Source organism: Hypanus sabinus, chromosome 13, assembly GCF_030144855.1.
Source record: "Hypanus sabinus isolate sHypSab1 chromosome 13, sHypSab1.hap1, whole genome shotgun sequence".
Classification (NCBI taxonomy): domain Eukaryota; kingdom Metazoa; phylum Chordata; class Chondrichthyes; order Myliobatiformes; family Dasyatidae; genus Hypanus; species Hypanus sabinus.
Genome location: NC_082718.1, coordinates 67,365,727 through 67,386,319, shown reverse-complemented (window position 1 = coordinate 67,386,319; position 20,593 = coordinate 67,365,727). Strand labels below are relative to the sequence as shown.

Below are 20,593 nucleotides of genomic sequence, written 5' to 3'. Positions count from 1 at the left end.
TTGATTAATCTCTATTGGTAGGGTCTGAAAGAGATATAGCAGTCTGGGCAATATATTCATTTTAATAGACTCAATCCATGAACTGAGACTGAAAAAAGGAATCAGGCTCCATCTTGCCACATCTTCCTTAATTTTTTTATATAAAGGCTGATAATTACATTCTGATAATCTTGCCAAATCTTTTGGCATAATGATGACCAAATATTTGAAAGACTGTGTGCCATGCCCAGGACTTTCAATTTCTCTTGGTGGGCTATAGTAATATGAAAGTAATTGGGTTTTATCTATGTTGATCTTGTATCCTGATAATTGACCAGATTGTTCAAAGGATTGCATCAATTTAGGTAATGAGTATGCTGGTTGCCCTAGGTTGATCTAAATGTCATCCGCATAAACAAGCCAATTTATGCTCTGTCCCTTTAATAGTAATTCCCCTGATATCTTCATTTTGTCTGATGTATTGAGCTAATGGTTCCAGATATAACGCCACGAGTAGTGGTGACCATGCACAACCCTGTCTCGTGCCCCTTTCTAGGGTAAGACTATTTGATAAATATCCATTGATTTTCATCCGACCAGTAGGATTGTCATATAGTGTCTGTATAGTTTTAATAATTGTGTCTTGGAAACCAAATCTATGTAAAACTCTGTAAAGAAAATTCTAATTAACCAAATCAAATGCTTTTTCAGCATCCATGCTTATCACTATTGCTTCGATTTTATTTTTTTGTATATGATCCATAATGTGAAGTGTCCTTCGTATATTGTCGTGTCTGGCGTTGTCGTATAAAAGCTCTCTGATCATTACGTATCAGTATGCGTAGAAACTCCTCTAATCGTTTGGCCATGATGGAGGTAAATAACCTATAATCTACATTAAGAATGGATATTGGTCTAAATGACACGCATTCCATTTTATCCTTGCCTTCTTTCGGTATAGCTGAGATTATCGCTTCCTTCCAACTGGGTGGCATTTGTGCCTTTTTTAGAGCCCAGTTCAGTGTGGGGAGTAAAACAGGAATTAACTCATTTTTAAATTCTTTGCCGTATACCCATCTGATGCTGGTGACTTGCTTAATTTAAGCCTACTAATTGCAGCTTTTAATTCAACTTCAGTTATGTCAGCAGTCATCGTTCTATTTTGTTCTTTGCTTAAAGTGGGTAACTCTAGAGAATTCAAGGTGGTGTCAATTTGGGTTATGCTTCCCCCTGGAACTTTGGAATATAGCGTTTTGTAAAACACTTCAAAAGCTTCTTGAATTTCACTTAGCTTATTTTTTATCATTTTCGTTCTTGGGTCCGTAATTCTATGAATTGTATTTTCCGCTTTTTTCTCCCCCTTTCCACGCCAGTATTTTCATAGATTTCAATCCATTTTCATAATGTCTCTGTTTCAGAAACATTAAGTTTTTCCTGATTTCTTGCATAGCCAAATTATTTATTTCATTCCTAATTCTGTTAATTTCCCCTAATGTATCCTGTGCCAAATTCAATGTGTTTTTTCTCTAGTTCCTTCAGCCTATTTTGTAATTCCTCTAATGTTTTATTCCTTATTTTTTTCTTATATGACGATACCGCTATAATTTTCCCTCTTAAGACCGCCATAAAATGGGAGGTGAAACCTCTCCATTATCATTAAATTCTAGGTAGAGACCAATTTCTTTTTTAATTTGTTCCTTAAAGTACAGATCATTGAGTAGACTTGAATTTAGTTTCCAAATAGTATTCTTTGGTTGTAGGTCAAAATCAACAGGTGCATGGTCACTTACATCTATTGTCCCAATTCCACAGGTGTTTATTTTGTCTTTGTCTTTTCCAAATGTTATGAAATAGTCTATTCTTGTACATACAGTATGTGGAGCAGAATAATGAGTGTAATCCCTTCTGTCAGGGAAAAAATCCCTCCATATATCAATTAAACCAACATCCTCAAAAAGTGGATTAACTTTCTTATGTGAAGATTTTGTTTCATAGGTTTTTCTATTGGAAGAGTCCAAGTTTGGTTGTAATTGTAAATTTAAGTCTCCCCCACATATCAGGAGACCTTTTGTTTCCATTACCATAATAGCAGTAATATTCTGAAAGAAACCAATATCACTTCCCAGGGGTGCATATATATTCAATAGAGTAACTGAATTGCCATCTATATTCCCCCTTACCAGAATATATATGCCTTCTTTATCTTCTATTTTGAATATTTTTTCAAAATTTAGCCTACTTGAGATAAGAATATCAACTCCTCTCCTATGTCCTGATTTATATGTGGAGAAAAACAGATTAGTGAAGCCCATTCTCTTTAGTTTTTTATGCTCGTGTAAAGAGGGTTTCTTCTTTTTGTTAACTAGCAGGAATGCTAATTTACTGATAACGAGAATGGTATTCCTTTGTAAACCAAATGGGGATTAATTTTCTTTCTTCTGAGTCTGTAAGCTTTTGTTGACGGGCTTTTGGGCAGATCGGCGCGAGGGGGTCGAGAGAGAGGACGCAATGCTCTAAGCTGGGCGAGGATCGGACCCCAAAGGGGGGTCCGAGGCCGGGAGATTCTCCGAGGAGGGGGGGGTTGAAGCTAGATGTGCTTGGTTGACCACTCGGAGGGTCCTGAGCTGTTTGGAGAGTCGAGGAGTTCGGAGGGTCCTGAGCTGTTTGGAGAGTCGAGGAGTTCGGAGGGTCCTGAGCTGTTTGGAGAGTCGAGGAGTTCGGAGGGTCCTGAGCTGCGAGTCGAGGAGTTCGGAGGGGATCGAATGGTGGCCAGAAGACTTCAGTAATTGAGCTCCAACGGTTGTGCACGAAGTGGTTTGGACTTTGATAAGTTTGGCGCCTTTTCTTTAATTTTCTCTTCATATATACTGTATCGTTATTAATCACTTAGTTATAGTAACCTTTATAAATTGTACTCATTTAATCGCATATGGTGTGCTGTCTGTTTTTGGGCGAGGCGGGGACATCACACAGCATCCACACCAGCTGATTACCCAGTTTGGCGGGGCCGAAGGCTGCTCCCCCTAGACGGGAACGAGCTGAGCGAGCCTGAGGCGACCCAGGGAGTTACATTGTGGGGTGCTCGTCCGGGGTTGATTTCTGTGGAAGCTGTGTGATCACCCTCTTTAAATTGTGTCTGCGGCGAAGAGCTGGTGTGCCTTTGTGGGTGTGCGATTGCTGGTTATCGCGGTGTGTGTGTTGGGTGGGGTGGTTTCTGTTGGCTGACGAAATGGTGGTGGGACCATGGGTTGTCCGTACTGTTTGGAGATTGAGGAGTGACAGGTTGGGATGTTTCAGCAGTGGTGAGCTCCGCCCGGTTATTGGAATAATGTCCAGCCCTAAAGGGGCGGAAGCGTGGGCGGAGCGGACCCCTCAGTTGTTGGGTGAGTGGCAGTGCTTGGCTGAGGAAAAGCGACAGGGACAGGTTGAAAGTTTGAGTAGGCGGGCTGGTGACTTTGTTAGAACTGTCGGGCGCAATTACCTCGAAGTGACCGCTGCCAGTTCTGGGAAAGTGTGGGAAAATGCGTGTGGTTCGACTGGAAGTCAAATGCCGCAGCTGGGGGGCTTATCATATCCGTGGCAGGAGATTGGTGGGAAGTTTTTAGGGTATCCTTTTTTGCCTAGGGGGGCAGATAAATTGCTTGTGGTGCCAAGGGGATCTGTCAAGGGGATCAGTTGTTCCGTTGATTCGAGAGGTGTCGGGAAACTTAGAGGAGGCCCAGTGGGGGAACGGCTTGGGGTCTCTGGGGGAGCACGTTCCCAGCAATGTACCAAGGAACTCCCGAAAGGAGCAGACCCTATTCCTGAAGGCTTAGAGGGGCCATGCGCACAGGTGTTGTTACGGATGGATGGAAGTCAAGTTAAAGCCATCCTCGGCACCGGGGCGCCGGTGAAGTTGCTGTACAGTTTGTTTCATAACCGTTATTGGAAGCATTTACCCTTGACAACATTGAGGACACTGGAGATTCGGGGTACCAGTGTCGGTGATTATCCAGACAACGGTTGTTGGTCAGTGAAAATTGAGTTCTTAGAGGCAAATGTGGAGGAGACTGAGGTTCATGAATCGTTAATGCTGATGTGTCCGGACCCTGTTGAGACGGGCAGCGTTTCTGTTCTAGAGAGAACCAAAATCCTGCTGGTGCACTTGGGAGCCTGCCCGGAGGAGGCGGGTGAGCGCTGTTTGGAGGCATTGTCGATGCACCCAGGGTTTCGAGCTGCTTGTGCGGACGTGTGTAGCAGCATTGGGCTGATAACGAATTCAAACAAGAGCCAGTGGTGGTACGGCCTGGGGGAAGTATCTGATGGTGAGACCCTCTTCGTGGACGCTGCGAAATACCACAAGGGAGGGGAGTTGACTGCTGAAGACACCTCGGAGAGAGAGAGGTTGCGGCGACTGGCCCCTACAGCCGTGGAAGATGTAGGCAGCGTGTGTATGGATTATATTGCATTGAAGAGGCGCACTGTCAGTGACCAGAATATGGCCCTGAGGGCCAGAGAGGCGATGGCCTGTCTGAGTGGTGTGAAGTGGTTTAAGGTGCTGGATCTGAGGAGTGGATGTTGCCAGATCCCGATGAGTGGGGCCAACAAGGAGAAGACGGCCGTTATAAGTTCCCTAGGAGTCTTCGGGTCCGAAAAGATGCCACAGGGCATATCTGGAGCCCTTGCAACCTTCCTGCGGGGCAGGTGGAAGACCATAGGGGATGTGGAGGCGTTTGGAGTTTTGGTGTATGTGGATGATCTCTTGGTATTTGGATTTGCCTCAGGAGAATATGAAGTGAGGTCGTTGCAGGAGCAGCTGAGAACTACCGAGTTAAAGTGTTTTCGGGACACGTGCCAGGGCTGGCGAAGGTCGCAGCTCGTGAGAGACTGTCTCTACGGAATCAAGTTTGAAATGAAGACGGAGAGACTGGAGAAAGTGATCTGGAACCATTCGGAAGACTTACAAGTTGGAGAGAATGAAGAAAGTTGTCTGACTGAGGGTAATAGCAAACTGAGAACCTGGAGAGGGGAGTTTGCGGAGGTGAAGAAATTACAGATGAATCTCAGAAGAGAGAAGCGGAAACTTGAAGGGAACCTGAAGATGACCATCGACAGTTCAAATGAAGTGCAAAACCTGAAAGTTGATCTGGAAGAAGTCATGAGGAAGAAAAAGCTGGAGAGAAGTGCAGTGAATACTGAACAGGAGGCTGAAGAGACTGCGGGAGCAGTGCAGGCCACGTGTTTCCGTTTGGAGAAGATCAAACAGCAGCTACCGATCACAGGAATGAGGAAGAATACAGATTCGATGGATGATGTGCTGGATGTGTGGTACATGCTGCCTTTTGCTGACTTTCCCTCGATTGAGGAAGAGACCTTTGGCCCTTCTCCCATTGAGTCAGGTGTAGCGGGGAGGGTTAGCTGTGTGCAGTGTGAGGCATGAGTGAGAGGTTGAGAGAGGAGTTGGTAGTGGGCCCAAGGTATCCCCAGTTGTGTCCGAGCCTGAAGGGTTTAGGTGAGGGGGTACGGAGGTCTCAGAAGGGTTAGGGAACTCCCAGATAGTTGGCCTAAGTAGCGCCTGAAAAACAGGGCGTGAGGTTTACTGTGTGGGGAGGAGATGTCCCTGTTTGTGCTTGGGTTACGGTGTGTTGGCAGGAAAGGTGGCGAGTTATTTAGTAGTCATGAGGACATGACTTTTATTTGGTGGAGGGAGAGTGTAAAGAGGGTTTCTTCTTTTTGTTAACTAGCAGGAATGCTAATTTACTGATAACGAGAATGGTATTCCTTTGTAAACCAAATGGGGATTAATTTTCTTTCTTCTGAGTCTGTAAGCTTTTGTTGACGGGCTTTTGGGCAGATCGGCGCGAGGGGGTCGAGAGAGAGGACGCAATGCTCTAAGCTGGGCGAGGATCGGACCCCAAAGGGGGGTCCGAGGCCGGGAGATTCTCCGAGGAGGGGGGGGTTGAAGCTAGATGTGCTTGGTTGACCACTCGGAGGGTCCTGAGCTGTTTGGAGAGTCGAGGAGTTCGGAGGGTCCTGAGCTGTTTGGAGAGTCGAGGAGTTCGGAGGGTCCTGAGCTGTTTGGAGAGTCGAGGAGTTCGGAGGGTCCTGAGCTGCGAGTCGAGGAGTTCGGAGGGGATCGAATGGTGGCCAGAAGACTTCAGTAATTGAGCTCCAACGGTTGTGCACGAAGTGGTTTGGACTTTGATAAGTTTGGCGCCTTTTCTTTAATTTTCTCTTCATATATACTGTATCGTTATTAATCACTTAGTTATAGTAACCTTTATAAATTGTACTCATTTAATCGCATATGGTGTGCTGTCTGTTTTTGGGCGAGGCGGGGACATCACACAGCATCCACACCAGCTGATTACCCAGTTTGGCGGGGCCGAAGGCTGCTCCCCCTAGACGGGAACGAGCTGAGCGAGCCTGAGGCGACCCAGGGAGTTACACTCATTATCACAAATGTGTTTCCTGTAAATATACTACATGGGCTTGTTCTTTTCTCATTTTGGATAAAATTCTCTTACGTTTGATTGGATTTAATAGCCCATTTACATTAAAAGAAATGAATTTTACCTTGTCCTTAGCCATCTGTATTTATCTGTCAATGTATCATTGAAATTAGAATAAAACTTAATCGATCTACTCCCTGAACAAATAAGAACCAAGAAACTCAAATAATAACAAAAATGGCAACGAACGCGTGATTCCAAGGCTGAGGTCTCTAGTAAATGACACTGCATTGAGCTAGAGGAAATGTCTAGCTGTGGGGGATAACCCCTCCTTTTTGTGAGTTGAAGGCCCCCATTGCAGTATTCATAAAAGTCAGTGAACAAATGAATTACACAGAAAAGATTTCCTTGTACTCCTCCTATATATATATATACACACACACACACACACACACATATATATATTCTCATTTTGGTGAGGAAAAAGGAATAAATGAGCGAATAAAGAATAACAACTAAGAAATATAAAATCCACATTATAATAAGTATTTCTCGAGATACATATATCACCGTGTACTTTTGCTTCAGTTTAACTTCTCGACATTTTTAAAGTTAGCCAAACCTTATGGCTCTTCTGAAGGGGGTGAGGACTGTCTTTGGGAAACTCCCGGTCTCTTCCTGATATGTTTCTCTCGGCTTCCTCCCGTCTCCTGCCTTCTTGTTTCTCGCACTATTTCCCAAGCCGAGCAGGACAATTCCTCAGCCAGGCTTTCCTTCGTTTTGGTCATGCTGACGGGCAACCCTCTGGCCTTCATGTTTGTAGTCGCCTCTTCGACTGTCTGGTACAACTGCGTCCCGTAGTCATAAAACACTCGGTTTAGCAGGGTACAGAGTTTGAAATCTAATCTTATTTTGCTTTAATACTCACTTTATTTTGGAGTATTCTTTGCATTTCTGGAGGACTGCAGGGGGGAGGGTAATCTTGGTCGAAATATATTAATTTATCCTCTAAAAGCACTCTCTTCTTACCCCAGGCCCTTCATAGAATCTCCGCCTTGGTGCTGTACTGAAGGAATTTAATTATTATTGAGCATGGCTTTCTATCCTGGGTAGGTTTTGGGACTAACGTGGTGGGCTCTTTCGACTTCCAAATTCATAGCCGGGGGAAGATCCAGCGCGTCCCCCAGTAACTTTCCGACAAACTCCGTTATAGACGCTTCATCGGGAATTGTAGATTCTAATATTTTTCCGCAGTGATCTTCCCTCCAGGTCAAGCAGTTTACCTTCTTGGTGATATATTATTTTTATTGTCTTGCTCAGTATCCGTTCTACGTTTTGAATGCGATCTTCCACCTTCTCAACGCAAGTCTCTGCCACCGCTATTTTTTGATTAATGCTGGCGAGCTCTGCCTTAATATCACGGAGCTGCAGCTCAGTTTTTTCCGGAACTCCCTTATCTCTTTCAGGATTTCAAAGATATTCGCCACTTCGTCTGAACGAGGCCCAGCAGCCGCCTCGCTAGCACGCAGTCGGGTCTGAGAGCCACTCGCTGCACTCCTCTTGGACGCAGGCTCTGCAGTGTCACTTTTTTTATTTCCATATCTTCTCCCCATTCTTGCCCCTCTTTTCAGTACAAATAGTTTTCAAAAATTATTATATTTGACGGGTTAATGGGGCTTAATATGCGTTTTTCTGGAGGAGCTAGTGACTTAAGCTGCCACTCTCAACAATGACATCACCAGAACCTCAATATAGCACATATTTTACCTTTCTATGCATATAAAACACTTAAGAAACATACGTATTTCAATAATTAAACCACTGCATTGCTTAGTAATAATTGTAGCTTTCACCGGAGCAGGGCCTTTCACATGCTCTATTAAAATTGTTCCAATCGTTGACCAACTGTAGCCTAACGCTTTTCCAATGACCGATAGTGTTTCACCTCTTTCCAATCGCTTTATTACTTCCACCTTATTTTCAATCATGATCGTGATTATTTTAGTGAACAGAAACACCACAGATTCAGAGCTGCCAGGTCCTAATGTCCACCACACTGAGACATATTAAATAAAGTCCGGGGTTCCGCTGGGTCCTAAAGATCACCGCACTGAGCCAGGTGAAATAAGGGACTTGAGCATCCACATTTTTTGGTATCCGCGGGAAGTCTCAGAACCAATCCCCCGCGGATAAGGAAGGCCAACTGTACTACCAAGCTCAAGTACAGCTTTTGTCCTACTGATATCCTATTCTCAGGGGTGTTGGACACTTGGCCTGACAATTTACCTATGACCTTATTGTCTACCTGCACTGTACTTCTGCTGTTACACTTTATTCTGTATTTGTTTTACCTTGTTCTACTTCAATGCACTGCTGAAATGAATTGATCTGTATGAATGATATGCTTTTCACTGTACTTTGGTAAACTGTATGTGACAAGGAAACAGCCTCAGAATAGAAGGCTGTCCTTTTAGAACAGAAATAGGGAGGAATTTCTTTAGCCAGAGAGTGGTGAATCTGTAGATTCATTGCCAAAGGCAGCTGTGGAAGCCAAGTTTTTATGTATATTTAAGGTAGAGGTTGATAGATTCTTGATTGGTCAGGGCATGAAGGGATACGGGGAGAAGACAGGATTGGGGCTGAGAGGAAAACTGGATCAGCCACAATGAAATGGCGGAGCAGACTCAATAAGCCAAATGGCCTAATTCCGCTCCTGTACCATATGGATTGTGATAAACTCGTTTATCAATTATCCACTGGCTTGTTCCAGTTAGAATAGTACATGATACTTAAGAAGAGTATCAGGTTGTGAAAAGAGTGCAGAAATCTGTGAAAATATTTTCAGGGCAAAAAACAAAATGCTGTGTACTACAACGATATGCTGGACAGGCTGGGACTGTTTTCTCTAGAGTGGCAGAGGTTGAGAGAAGATTTGTAGGGCAGAGAATGGTGGCTGGCTGGAATTTTATTTGTATTTTTATTTTTATCTAGAGATAAGCATGGAACAACCTCTCCAGCCCAGCAACCCAGAGAACCCAAGTGGAAATACACACTCACAGGAAGGACATACAAACTTCTTGCAGACAGCTTTGGAATTGAACTGCAAATTTTGATGCTTTGAGCTGTAACAGTTTCACACTAACTGCAATGTTACTGTGGCACCCCCCCCCCCCCCCATGTCATGCAATGTATTGCTAGGGATGATGTGGAGGCAGATAGCAGAGCAGCATTTAAGAGACTAGTAGTACATGAATGTGCAGAGATAGAAGGATACGATCAGTGCACACGGAAAAGGATTAGATTAATTAGGGGTGTAATTGGTTCAGTACCACTGAAGGGCCTGTCCTATGTCATTCTACATTCCGATATGGGTAGTATTATCGAAGAAACTGAAATCAGGTTACAGAGAAATTCTCAAAATGCAATTTGACAAGTATTTTAAGAGACTAACTTGTAGGATAACAAACTCCCACCACAAATGCTGCCCCAAAACAACAAATTTCATGACATATGTCATGAAAGTGATAAAACCTGTCAGTGATAAAACCTGGTTCTGAGGAAAAAAGAGGAAATTGTGGGGTGTGGGACAGAATGAAGGGAACAGTACAGGCCTCCTTCTAAGATTCTACTTGCTGAGTATCTCTGCCTTCAAAACTGTATAACCACTACAAACAAATAAAACATAGAGGTATGGAGAGTAAAATTAATTAAACACAACATACACACAGATTAGAAAAAAATGTTAACCTTTGAACCATGTTTGCAACAGAAGACAAAAATTCATCCAACTTCTTTGAAAACATCTCCACTCCCATCTTGAAAAAGTTGATCTGAAAAACACAGAAGACTGAAATGAATTTTCACACACTTGAGTAACACACACAAAATGCTGGTAGAATGCCACAGGCTAGGCAGCATCTATAGGAAGAAGCACTGTCGACGTTTTGGACTGAGACCCTTCCTCAGGACTAACTGAAAGAAAAGATAGCAAGAGATTTGAAAGTAGGAAGGGGAGCGGGAAATGTGAAATGATAAGAGAAGACCGGAGGGGGCAGGGTTAAGCTAAGAGCTGGAAAGGTGATTGGCAAAAGGGATACAGAGCTGGAGAAGGGAAAGAATCATGGGGCGGGAGGCCTAGGGTGAAAGAAAGGGGGAGGGAAGCACCGGAGAGAGATGGAGAACAGGTAGAGTGATGGGCAATGAGAGAAAAAAAAAGGGAGTGGGGAAATAAATAAATCAGGGATGGGGTGAAGGGGCATTAACAGAAGTTAGAGAAGTCAATGTTCATTCTATCAGGTTGGAGGCTACCCAAACGGTATGTAAGGTGTTGTTCCTAACACTGACTTCTCTAACTTCCATTAATGCCCCTCCACCCCATCCCTGATTTATTTATTTTCCCCCCTCCCCCTTTTTTCCCCTCTCTGCCCATCACTCTGCCTGTTCTCCATCCCCTTCTGGTGCTCCCCTCACCCTTTCTTTCTCCCTAGGCCTCCCGTTCCATGATCCTTTCCCTTCTCCAGCTCTGTATCCCTTTTGCCAATCACCTTTCCTGCCCCCTATCATTTCTTATTTCCTGCTCCCCTTCCTACTTTCAAATCTCTTACCATCTTTTCTTTCAGTTAGTCCTGACGAAGGGTCTCGGCCCGAAATGTCGACAGTGCTTCTTCCTATAGATGCTGCCTGGCCTGCTACGTTCTACCAGTATTTTGTGTGTTCCAGCATCTGCAGATTTCCTCGTGTTTGCTTTCACACACTTGATTTCTGTGAGGAGTCAGAGCTAACACTGTTCACTGCCCCCAGACATCCTCCATAATTAAGGATGGACTTGTCAAATTCTGTCATTGTTCCTATTTGAAAAACAGAGTGCAGCGGGCAGCTGCAGAGGGCGGGGGGGAGTAGGAGCACTGGGTGGGGGGGGGGCAGGGGGAGGCTGACTCCCTTCATCAGGACTTTGGCATGAAATGTCGATTGTTTATTCCCCTCTGCTAATGCTGCATGACCTGCTGAGTTCCTCCAGCATTTTGTGCGTGTTGCTCCAGATTGCCAATACCTGCAGAATCTCTTGTATCTAATATTTCAAAAATGATTTCACATTAAATTCAGAAGACTTAATCAGAAACTGGTAGGAATATGTACTGCGATCTGCCAAGACCATAATATAGGAAATCAGCTGACTCACCTGACTCTGAGTGAAGCCCAGTAATGGATCCAGCATGGCCACGTGCTTCCTGTGTTGCAGAGCGTTTAAGGCACAGTAATACTGCAAGGAATAATGGTGTTGTTTTCGCCTTGCCGCAACTACTTCAGCTACCACCTCCGCCTTCAACTGAAGAACAGCAGGAGTTACGTCCTTTGCAACTAGACATAGGTAAAACACGGCACAGCAACTGCAAGGCTGACCTATAGAGTACATATGGATGATTCTTGTATTTGAGAAGGGTATGAATGCCTCCTTGTGCCCTTCTATAATGTAGAACTTGCCTTTTAAACTTCAAACAAAACAAAGTTGCAAGAAAATACAAGATATGTCATTTAAACCAATTAACAATATTTATAGATACTGTTTTTCTTTTTAAATTTGACATACACATATTTAGAGACATCAATGCATCATCTATAGTAATCAACAGCTAAGGGTTTTACACACAAAATGCTGGAGGAACTCAGCAAGCCAGGCAGCATCTATGGAAAAGAGTAAACAGTCAACGTTGTCTGTACTTTTTTCCATAGATGCTGCTTGGCCTGCTGAGTTCCTCCAGCATCATGTGTGTGTTGCTCAGACTTACAGCATCTGCAGATTTTCTCTTGTTTGTTATTAAGGATTAGTTCTGTTTACTTTACTATCTAATACAGAGTTTGTGTTTTTATTAATGGAACTTCTCATCACTACTATTATCTAGTGGGTTGGACTAACAGTCATACAGCACAGAAACAAGCCCTTTATCTGAAATGGTCCAAGGTTCCCATCTAAGCTCATCCCATTTGTCCATATTTGGCCCAGCTTCACTGACAGCTGTCTTAACCATTTCCTCTGACAGTTTATTTCACTCAGCACTCATTGGGTGAAAAAGTTGCCCCTCAGGTTGCTACTAAATCTCTCCCCATACCTTATATCTATATCCTCTAGTCATAGAGTCGCAGCACAGAAAAAGACTCTTCAGCCCATCTAGTTTGTGCCAAACCATTTAAACTGCCAAGTCCCTTCGACTTGCACCCGGACCATAGCCCTCCATATCCCTCCAATCCATGTACCTATCCAAACCTAAGGAGTGAAATTGAAATCACATCCAATCACATCAAGCACTGGCAGCTCATTCCACACTCTCAGTATCCTTTGGGTGAAGAAGTCTCCCCCTCGTGTTCTCCTTAAAATTTCACCTTTCACCCTTACCCATGACCTCTAGTTGTAGTCTCTCACAACCTCACAATCTTGTCATCATCGGCAATTTTGAATGCCAAGCAACTGAATTTTCTTGACCAATTTCCTATCCTTGTCAAATGTTTCACCGAAGTACACGTAGACACATCCAATGCCTTGCCTTCATTAACTTTCCTGGTAACTTCCTCGGAAAATTCTGTAAGATGGGTTAGACTTGACCTACCGTGCACAAAGCCATGCTGACTCTGTCCATCCAAATACTCATATATCTGGTCCCTTAAAACACCTTCCAATGATTTTCCCACTACTGATGTCAGGATCACCATCCTAAGAGCCTTTCTTAAACAGCAGAACAACATTTGTTATCCTCCAGTACCTCACCTGTCGCTAAGGATTATTTAAGTATCTCTGCGCAGACCCCTGCAACTTCTGCACTTGCCTCCCACAGAGTCCTTGGGAACACCTCATTCAGACCTGGGATTTGTTCATCCTAATTTACCTCAACACAGCAAACACCCTGGTTCCTAAACCCTGGGGAAAAAGAGATGCACTCACCCTGTTTTGCCACTTATAATGCTACACAGTACAGCACTATAATCAGTGTCAAGATGAGCTCTCTTTCTGTGTGAGGAAGGTTGTCAAAGGAAACCGCACACCAGCAGGGTATTTGTGAAAGTAAATGATGAACTTGTGAAAGCTCGTGAAAGATGTGTCACAGTGCCCAGAACATCCTCTTTGTAATGAATTTGTAGGAGCCATGCATCTGTCCTCTATCTGCACTGTATTCTGTGTTGCCTATTTATTATGTCTATTATGGTAATTAGTCACATGAGTGAGGGCAGCAAAAACCAAACAGAATTAAATTACATATTTGTACTTTGTTCAGGGCAATCTGCAGCTGGGGACTGAAAGATGTCATACCTTTTGTTGATCACTCAATTTTGCTTAATTTTGTACACTTAAGTTTTGTTGCTTCAAGATTGTATGTTTGCTAATTGCTAATAAAGGATTGAACACATATCTTCAACTTTGGAACAATCATTATTGGAGCTGAAGACACATCATACAAATATAACAAATCCGTCGGGGTCACCAGCAGCAGTAATTGGTTTAGTATACAACATTTAACATCATTACCATGTAGTTTTCAGATAGTTGATAGAAAAGAATAAGACTGGACCTTGGGGGGGAAAGTGCTTAAATGCGGCAAGGTTAATTACATCAGCATTAATGCTGATTTATACTTCTGCATACGGGCTATGTCGCAGCCTACGCCGTAGCGAGCATGCATTGCTGTGTGCCAAAAGGCTAGCTGGCGGTGGGGTTTTTATGCCACTGTGTTGAGTTTCTTCGTGAGAGACAAGGACGAGGAAATATATTTCACACATTTTTGCATGTCGACAGGTAGATCTGACAATTTGGTTCATCTATTTTGCATCGATGTACAGACATAGCGGAGAAGAAGCAACCAGAAATGCATAGGAGGAATTGCGATGCTACCAAGCGGACCAATCACAGTTGTTGCGGCCTGCGTCGCCGCGACGCAAGTTACTTTTTTGGGGAGGTGCACATCGCCCTACAGCGTAGATGCAACACACAAGTATAAATCCGCTTTAAGCAGGAAACAAGACAGAGCAGACTAGGAGCAGCTACTATTGGGCAGGTACACATCTGACATGTGGGAGTAGTTTAAAACCCAGCTGATCAAATTCCAGGACCAACACATTCCCATGAAAAAAAAGACAAGGATGACAAGGACTGGGAATCTGGGATGATGAGAACGATTGTTACAAACACATAGGTTTCGTTTACTGTGGACTGTCGCTTTAAGTGAGGCGGGACTATGACGTCAGTCACAGACTAGCGCTGTCTGTGCAGATTAAAATGAGAAAGATAGATAGATAAATAGATAGGTAACACTACCAGTGCACATCAGAAGCCAGTGGCACTGTTACCAGCTTTGAGGCTCAGCAGAGAAGGGTAAAGTTAGGCAGATCAATAGTGATAGGAAACTCAATAGTTAGGGGAGCAGACAGCAGATTCTGTGGCTGTGAAAGAGAAGGTGAGCATCCAGAAGTTTTGTGCATATTGACACCAATGACATAGGTAGAAAGGGGAATGAGTATACAGAAGAGGCTGAAGAGCAGGACCTCCAAGGTAGTAATCTCTATCACTCTTAGTGCCATGTGTTAGTCAGGAGAGGAAGTGGCTGAGGAACTGGATGCAGAGAACAGGTTTCAGATTTCTGGATCATTGGGATCTCTTCTTAGGAAGGTATGACCTGTAAAAAAAAAGGGTTACCTTAAGCCGAGGAGGGCCAATATCCTTGAGGGCAGGTTTGATGGAGGTGTTGGGAGGGTTTAAACTAATTTGGCAAGCGGGTGGAATCTGACGTGACAGGGCTGAGGATAGGGCAATTGGTGTATCAGTCAATGCAGTGTGTAATAAGACTATGAGGAAGGACAGCAAAATTGCAGTCAGTGGGATGAATTGATGTGTAACAAAGGGTAATGAATACAGGTCTGAAGTTGTTTTATTTGAATGCACCAGTATACTGAATAAGGTAGGTGATCTTGTAGCACAGTTAGAAATTGGCAGGTATGACATTACGGGCATCAGTGAGTTGTAGCTGAAAGAAGATTACAGTTGGGAGCTAAACATCCAAAGGTACACCTTGTATCGAAAGGACAGGCAGACAGGCAGAGGGGATAGGGTAAAAACTCAAATCAAATCTTTAGAAAGGAGGTGAGATAGGATCAGATTTTGTAGATTTCTTGTGGGTAGGGTAAAAAGACCCTAATGAAGGTTCTATACAGGGCCTAAACAGTAGTCAGGATGTGGGATATAAAGTTCAACAGGAAAGAGAAAAGGCATGTAAAAAGAGCAAAGTTACAATTATCATGGAGGATTTCAATATGCAGGTAGATTGGGAAAATCGGGTTGGTGCTTGCTCCCAAGAAAAGAGAATTTGTAGAAAGCTTATGAAATGGCTTTTTAGAGCAGCTTGTTGTTGAGCCCACACACAAAATGCTGCTTTCCACCAGCATTTTGTGTGTGTTGCTTGAATTTCCAGCATCTGCAGATTTCCTCATGTTTGTTGTTGAGCCCACTAGAGTAAAGGCAATTCTGGATTGGATGTTAAGTAATGAACTGGATTTGATTAGGTAAAATCAAATTAGGCTTCAGGTAAAGAAAACCTTTGGAGCCAGTGATCATGATATGACAGAATTCACCCTGCAGTTTGGGATGAAGAAGATAAAGTCAGATGTATTACAGTGGAGTTTCACGAAAGGGAATTTCAGAGGCTTGAGAGAGCAGCTGGACAATGTTCACTGAAGAGGACACTATTAGGATGGTGGCAGAACAGCAATGGCTGGAGTTTCTGGGGGCAATTCAGAAAGTGCAGGATAGATAAGACCATAAGACACAGGAGCAGAATTAGGCCATTCAGCCCATCAAGTCTGCTCCGCCATTCTATCATGGCTGATCCCGGATCCAACTCAACCCCATACACTAGTGGTCACCAACCTTTTTAAGCCCAAGATCCCCTACCTCGGCCTTAGTGAAAGGCAAGATCGACCCCAGATCAATTAGTTACATGCATGTGCACCAGGGCAGAAAAGACCAGAAGTAAAAATAATGTACATACACCAGGGGTACCCACCCTTTTTTGCACCATGGACCAGCTGACTGGGGGGGGGGGGGGGGGGGGGGAGGTGTTAAACATAACGGAAATACAGCGATACTCAAAGCAGGTTCCTAATGTCCAGTCTATTCTGCGATTTAGTTTTTGCAGCTCTCGGCACTTAGCTTCTGTCCTGCTTGCTCACATTTTTTCCGCTGAAAAAACTCAACGGGTTTGTCTTTGGAGGCAGATACACTAGTGAAGTTTAAGAGACTACTAGACAAGTATATGGAGGAATTTAAGGTGGGGGGTTATGTGGGAGGCAGGGTTTGAGGGTCGGCACAATATTGTGGGCCGAGGGGCCTGTAATGTGCTGTACTATTCTACGTTCTATGTTCTTCTATGTTTAAGTGCAGGGTGCTTAGACTCAAGGTACCAAAGCTGTTTGAGGGCTTCATTGCCTCATTAGACAGCCTCCCAGCCCGAACTGCAGCCTCCCGCCTGCCTGCCGCCAGCCACCTTGGCCATGGGTGGGGTGAGAGAACAACATCGGGGTGAGAGAACAACATCAGGGCCCGGTCCCCGGGCCAGGGCCGCAGCAGTTGCAGTCCGGAGAGAGCAAGTGACCAAGCGAGGAGTGTGATAGAGTGCACCCGCCCCCCGCTTGTAGGACATACCGGCCGAGAAAAGTTTGTTTCAGTAGATCGCAGCGCGGTAGCTGCTCTGCTACTTACGGAACCCTGAGCCCGAATTAGGTCATCCGCAAATATTTTAGCACTGGGTTCCCCACGAACATTTGGTGTGCCAAACAGGTTTGGAGGCGGCGCCCATTTGTCCGCACTCTAGGCCGGTAGCATTGGCACTTCCCACCGGCCACACGAAGCAGCCAGTGATCCCTGGCGCGAGGGTATCACTGCGTTTAGGCGATTGATGACCTCGCATGTGTTCAAGTTCAACAGTGAGCATGGCAGGGAATGAGGAAAGGTGCAGCTGACTCATATGGAGCTACACGCATGCGCACTGGGCAGAAAGAATGGAACTAAAACCCCGCAACCCAGAAACAATCTCTCAACAGTATTTGCGTATTTATTTTTCTTTTTTTTTCAGGATCTGCTGGGAAAGTCTCAAAGATTGACCAGTCGATCGTGATCTACGGGTTGGCGACCACTACCATACACCTTCCTTCTTGGCATATCCTTTGATACCCAAATACATTCCAAAGATGAAGAAGAATTCTAAAGGAAGGCTGTGGCGATTGTGGCTGACAAGGAAAGTCAATGACAGCATAAAAGCAAAACAGGAAGCATATAATGTAGCAAAAGTTAGTAGGAAATCAGAGGATTGGGAAGCTTTTGAAATCCAACAGAAGGCAACTAAAAAAGCCAAAAGGAGAGAAATGATGAAATATTAAGGTAAGATGGCAAATAATATCAGAGAATACTAAAAGTTTTCTCAGAGATAGAAAGAGTAAGAAAAAAAGCCAAGAGTGAATATTGGATCACTGAAGTAACATTGGAGAGAATGTAACAGGGGACAAAGACATGGCGGACAAATAAGTATGTTGTGTCAGTTTTCACTGCGAAAAAGACACTAACAGTATGCCAGAAATTCAAGAGAATCAGGCAACAGAAGTGAGTGCAGTTGCACTCACTAAGAAGGTGCTTGGGAAGCTGAAAGGTCTGAGGGTAGACAAGTCATCTGGACCAGATGGATTTCACCCCAGGGTCTGAAAGAAGTAGTTGAAGAGATTGGGGAGGCATTAGTAATGATCTTTCAAGAGACACTAGATTCTGAAATGCTTCTGGAGGACTAGAAAATTGCAAATGTCACTCCACTTTTTAAGAAGGGAGAATAGGCCAACTAGCCTGACTTCAGTGGTTAGGAAGGTGTTGAAGTCCATTATTAAGGATAAGGTTTCAAGGTACTTGGCAGCACATGATAAAGTAGGTCATGATCAGCATGGTTTCCTTAAGGAGAAAACTTGCCTGACAAATCTGTTGGAATTCTTCGAGCAATAACAGGCATATTGTGATAACAGTGATATTGTGTACTTGAATTTTCAGAAGACCTTTGACAAGGTGCCACACATAACCATATAACAATTACGCACGGAAACAGGCCATCTCAGCCCTTCTAGTCCGTGCCGAACGCTTACTCTCACCTAGTCCCACCAACCTGCACTCAGCCCATAACCCTCCATTCCTTTCCTGTCCATGTCCAATTTTACTTTAAATGACAATATCAAACCTGCCTCTACCACTTCTACTGGAAGCTCGTTCCACACAGCTACCACTCTCCCTTGTGTTACCCCTAAACTTTTGCCCTCTAACTCTAAACTCATGTCCTCTTGTTTGAATCTCCCCTACTCTCAATGGAAAAAGCTAAAAACATCAACTCTATCTATCCCCCTCATAATTTTAAATACCTCTATCAAGTCCCCCTCTCAACCTTCTACGCTCCAAAGAATAAAGACCTAACTTGTTCAACCTTTCTCTGTAACTTAGGTGCTGAAACTCAGGTAACGTTCTAGTAAATCTCCTCTGTATTCTCTATTTTGTTGACATCTTTCCTATAACTACAAGATAAGAGCCCATGGTATTACAGGAAAGGTACCAGCATGGATAGAAGATTGGCTGACTGGTGGGAGGCAAAGAATCAGAATAAAGGGGCCCTTTCTAGTTGGCTGCTGGAGACCAAAGGTGTTTCACTGGGGTAGGATGGAATGGTGGAGCAGACTTAATGGGCCAAGTGGCCTAGTTCTGTTCCTATGCCTTATGGTCTTATTGCCTTTTGTTATAAATTTGGTCAAAAGTTAAACAGAAGCATTGGTAAGATATGGGAAAATGAAATCAGATAGGGACTTTGTGGAAATAAAAAGGTGGCAGGAAAGACTTTAAGATATCAGGGAGATAAAAGGAGGCCTTGAAATGTCCATGATGAGCAGGCTTAAAGGCAATTTATACATAGATTAAAAACAAGAAGGTAGCTAGGGAGAGGGCAGTACTACTCAAAGATAAAAGGGGGAATTTATATGAGGAGCCACAGGAAGTGGGCAAGGTACTAAATGAGGGCAGAAGGACAGTAAAATCAGAAGGGGTGTTTTGATATTCAAGGACATATTGATATCAAGGTGGTGGTAGTATTGGGTCTTTCGAAGATCACTAAAGCAGCAAAGTTCCCAGAGCCTGATGGAATCTGTCCAGGTTATTGAGATAAGAGATGTTTGCACCTTGACAGAGGTGCAATGAGTAAGGTTACATTGGCCAATGGTGTTCCTCTTTTTAAGAAGAGCAAAAAGAACAAATAAGTCAACGGTAGAGAAATTATTAAAGAATATGGACAGGAGATACTCATAGCTGGAAAAGCATGAACCTGTTAGTAATAGTCAGCAAGGCTTTGTGCTTGGGGACAGCATGTCTTACAAACTTGAGGAGTTGACCAAAGTGGGCAGTGCATGAGGGTAGGGCAGTGAATATTGTGTTGAGGGGCTTCAGTTAAACCACTTTCAAAAGAGGTTCACTCAGATGTTGCCTGGATTAAAAAATATGAGCTACAAGGAGAAGTTGGACAACTTAGATAGTTTGCTCTGGAGCAGCAAAGGCAGAGGCAACCTGATAGTTTACAAAATTATGAGAAGTACAGATAGAGCATATAATATTATCTTTTTGCAGCTAGAGAGCATGGATCTGAATGGGGAAAGTTCACAGGAGATGTTGCAGAGTGGTGAGTGCCTGGAACATGTTGCCAGAGGAGGCGGTGGAAGCAGACACAACAGCAATGTTGAAGTACTTAGACAGAAACCTAAACAAGGAGAGGGTAGAGGAGGGATATGGAATCAATATAGGACAGGTGGGATTAGTGTAAACCACATCAATGTCAATACAGATATGGTGGGCCAAAGGACCTGTTCCTGAGCTGCCCTGCTCTGTGTTCACCGTGAGGAGTGCTTCATCCCTACAACTGGGGGAGTCTTCCATCTACTGCTCCCTGCGGTTTTCTCACACACTGCAGCACAGAGCAGGAAAATCCAGGAAAAGGACCAGACAGAGGGACAGGAGGGAAGGGGAGGACAGAGGATCACAGGCTGTCATTATAGCTGACTCTCACAACAGCCCAGATGCTGGTACCATGAGTGATGAACAAAACAGGCCAGAGGGACATTTGTCAGAGGGAGACACA

The 20,593-nt window shown here is 44.0% G+C and overlaps 1 protein-coding gene across 2 annotated transcripts in view; it reads right to left on the bottom strand.

The window, feature by feature from the left end:
• The window catches only part of appl2 (adaptor protein, phosphotyrosine interaction, PH domain and leucine zipper containing 2), a 118,433-nt gene that overhangs the window by 43,791 nt on the left and 54,049 nt on the right, over positions 1-20,593 (bottom strand). For both annotated transcript variants that reach the window (XM_059987844.1, XM_059987845.1), the window contains 2 exons: positions 11,590-11,736; positions 10,158-10,240 (listed from right to left, as the gene is read on the bottom strand). In XM_059987844.1, the coding sequence (XP_059843827.1) occupies positions 10,158-10,240; positions 11,590-11,736 (230 nt within the window). The remainder of the gene's footprint in view (positions 1-10,157; positions 10,241-11,589; positions 11,737-20,593) is intronic.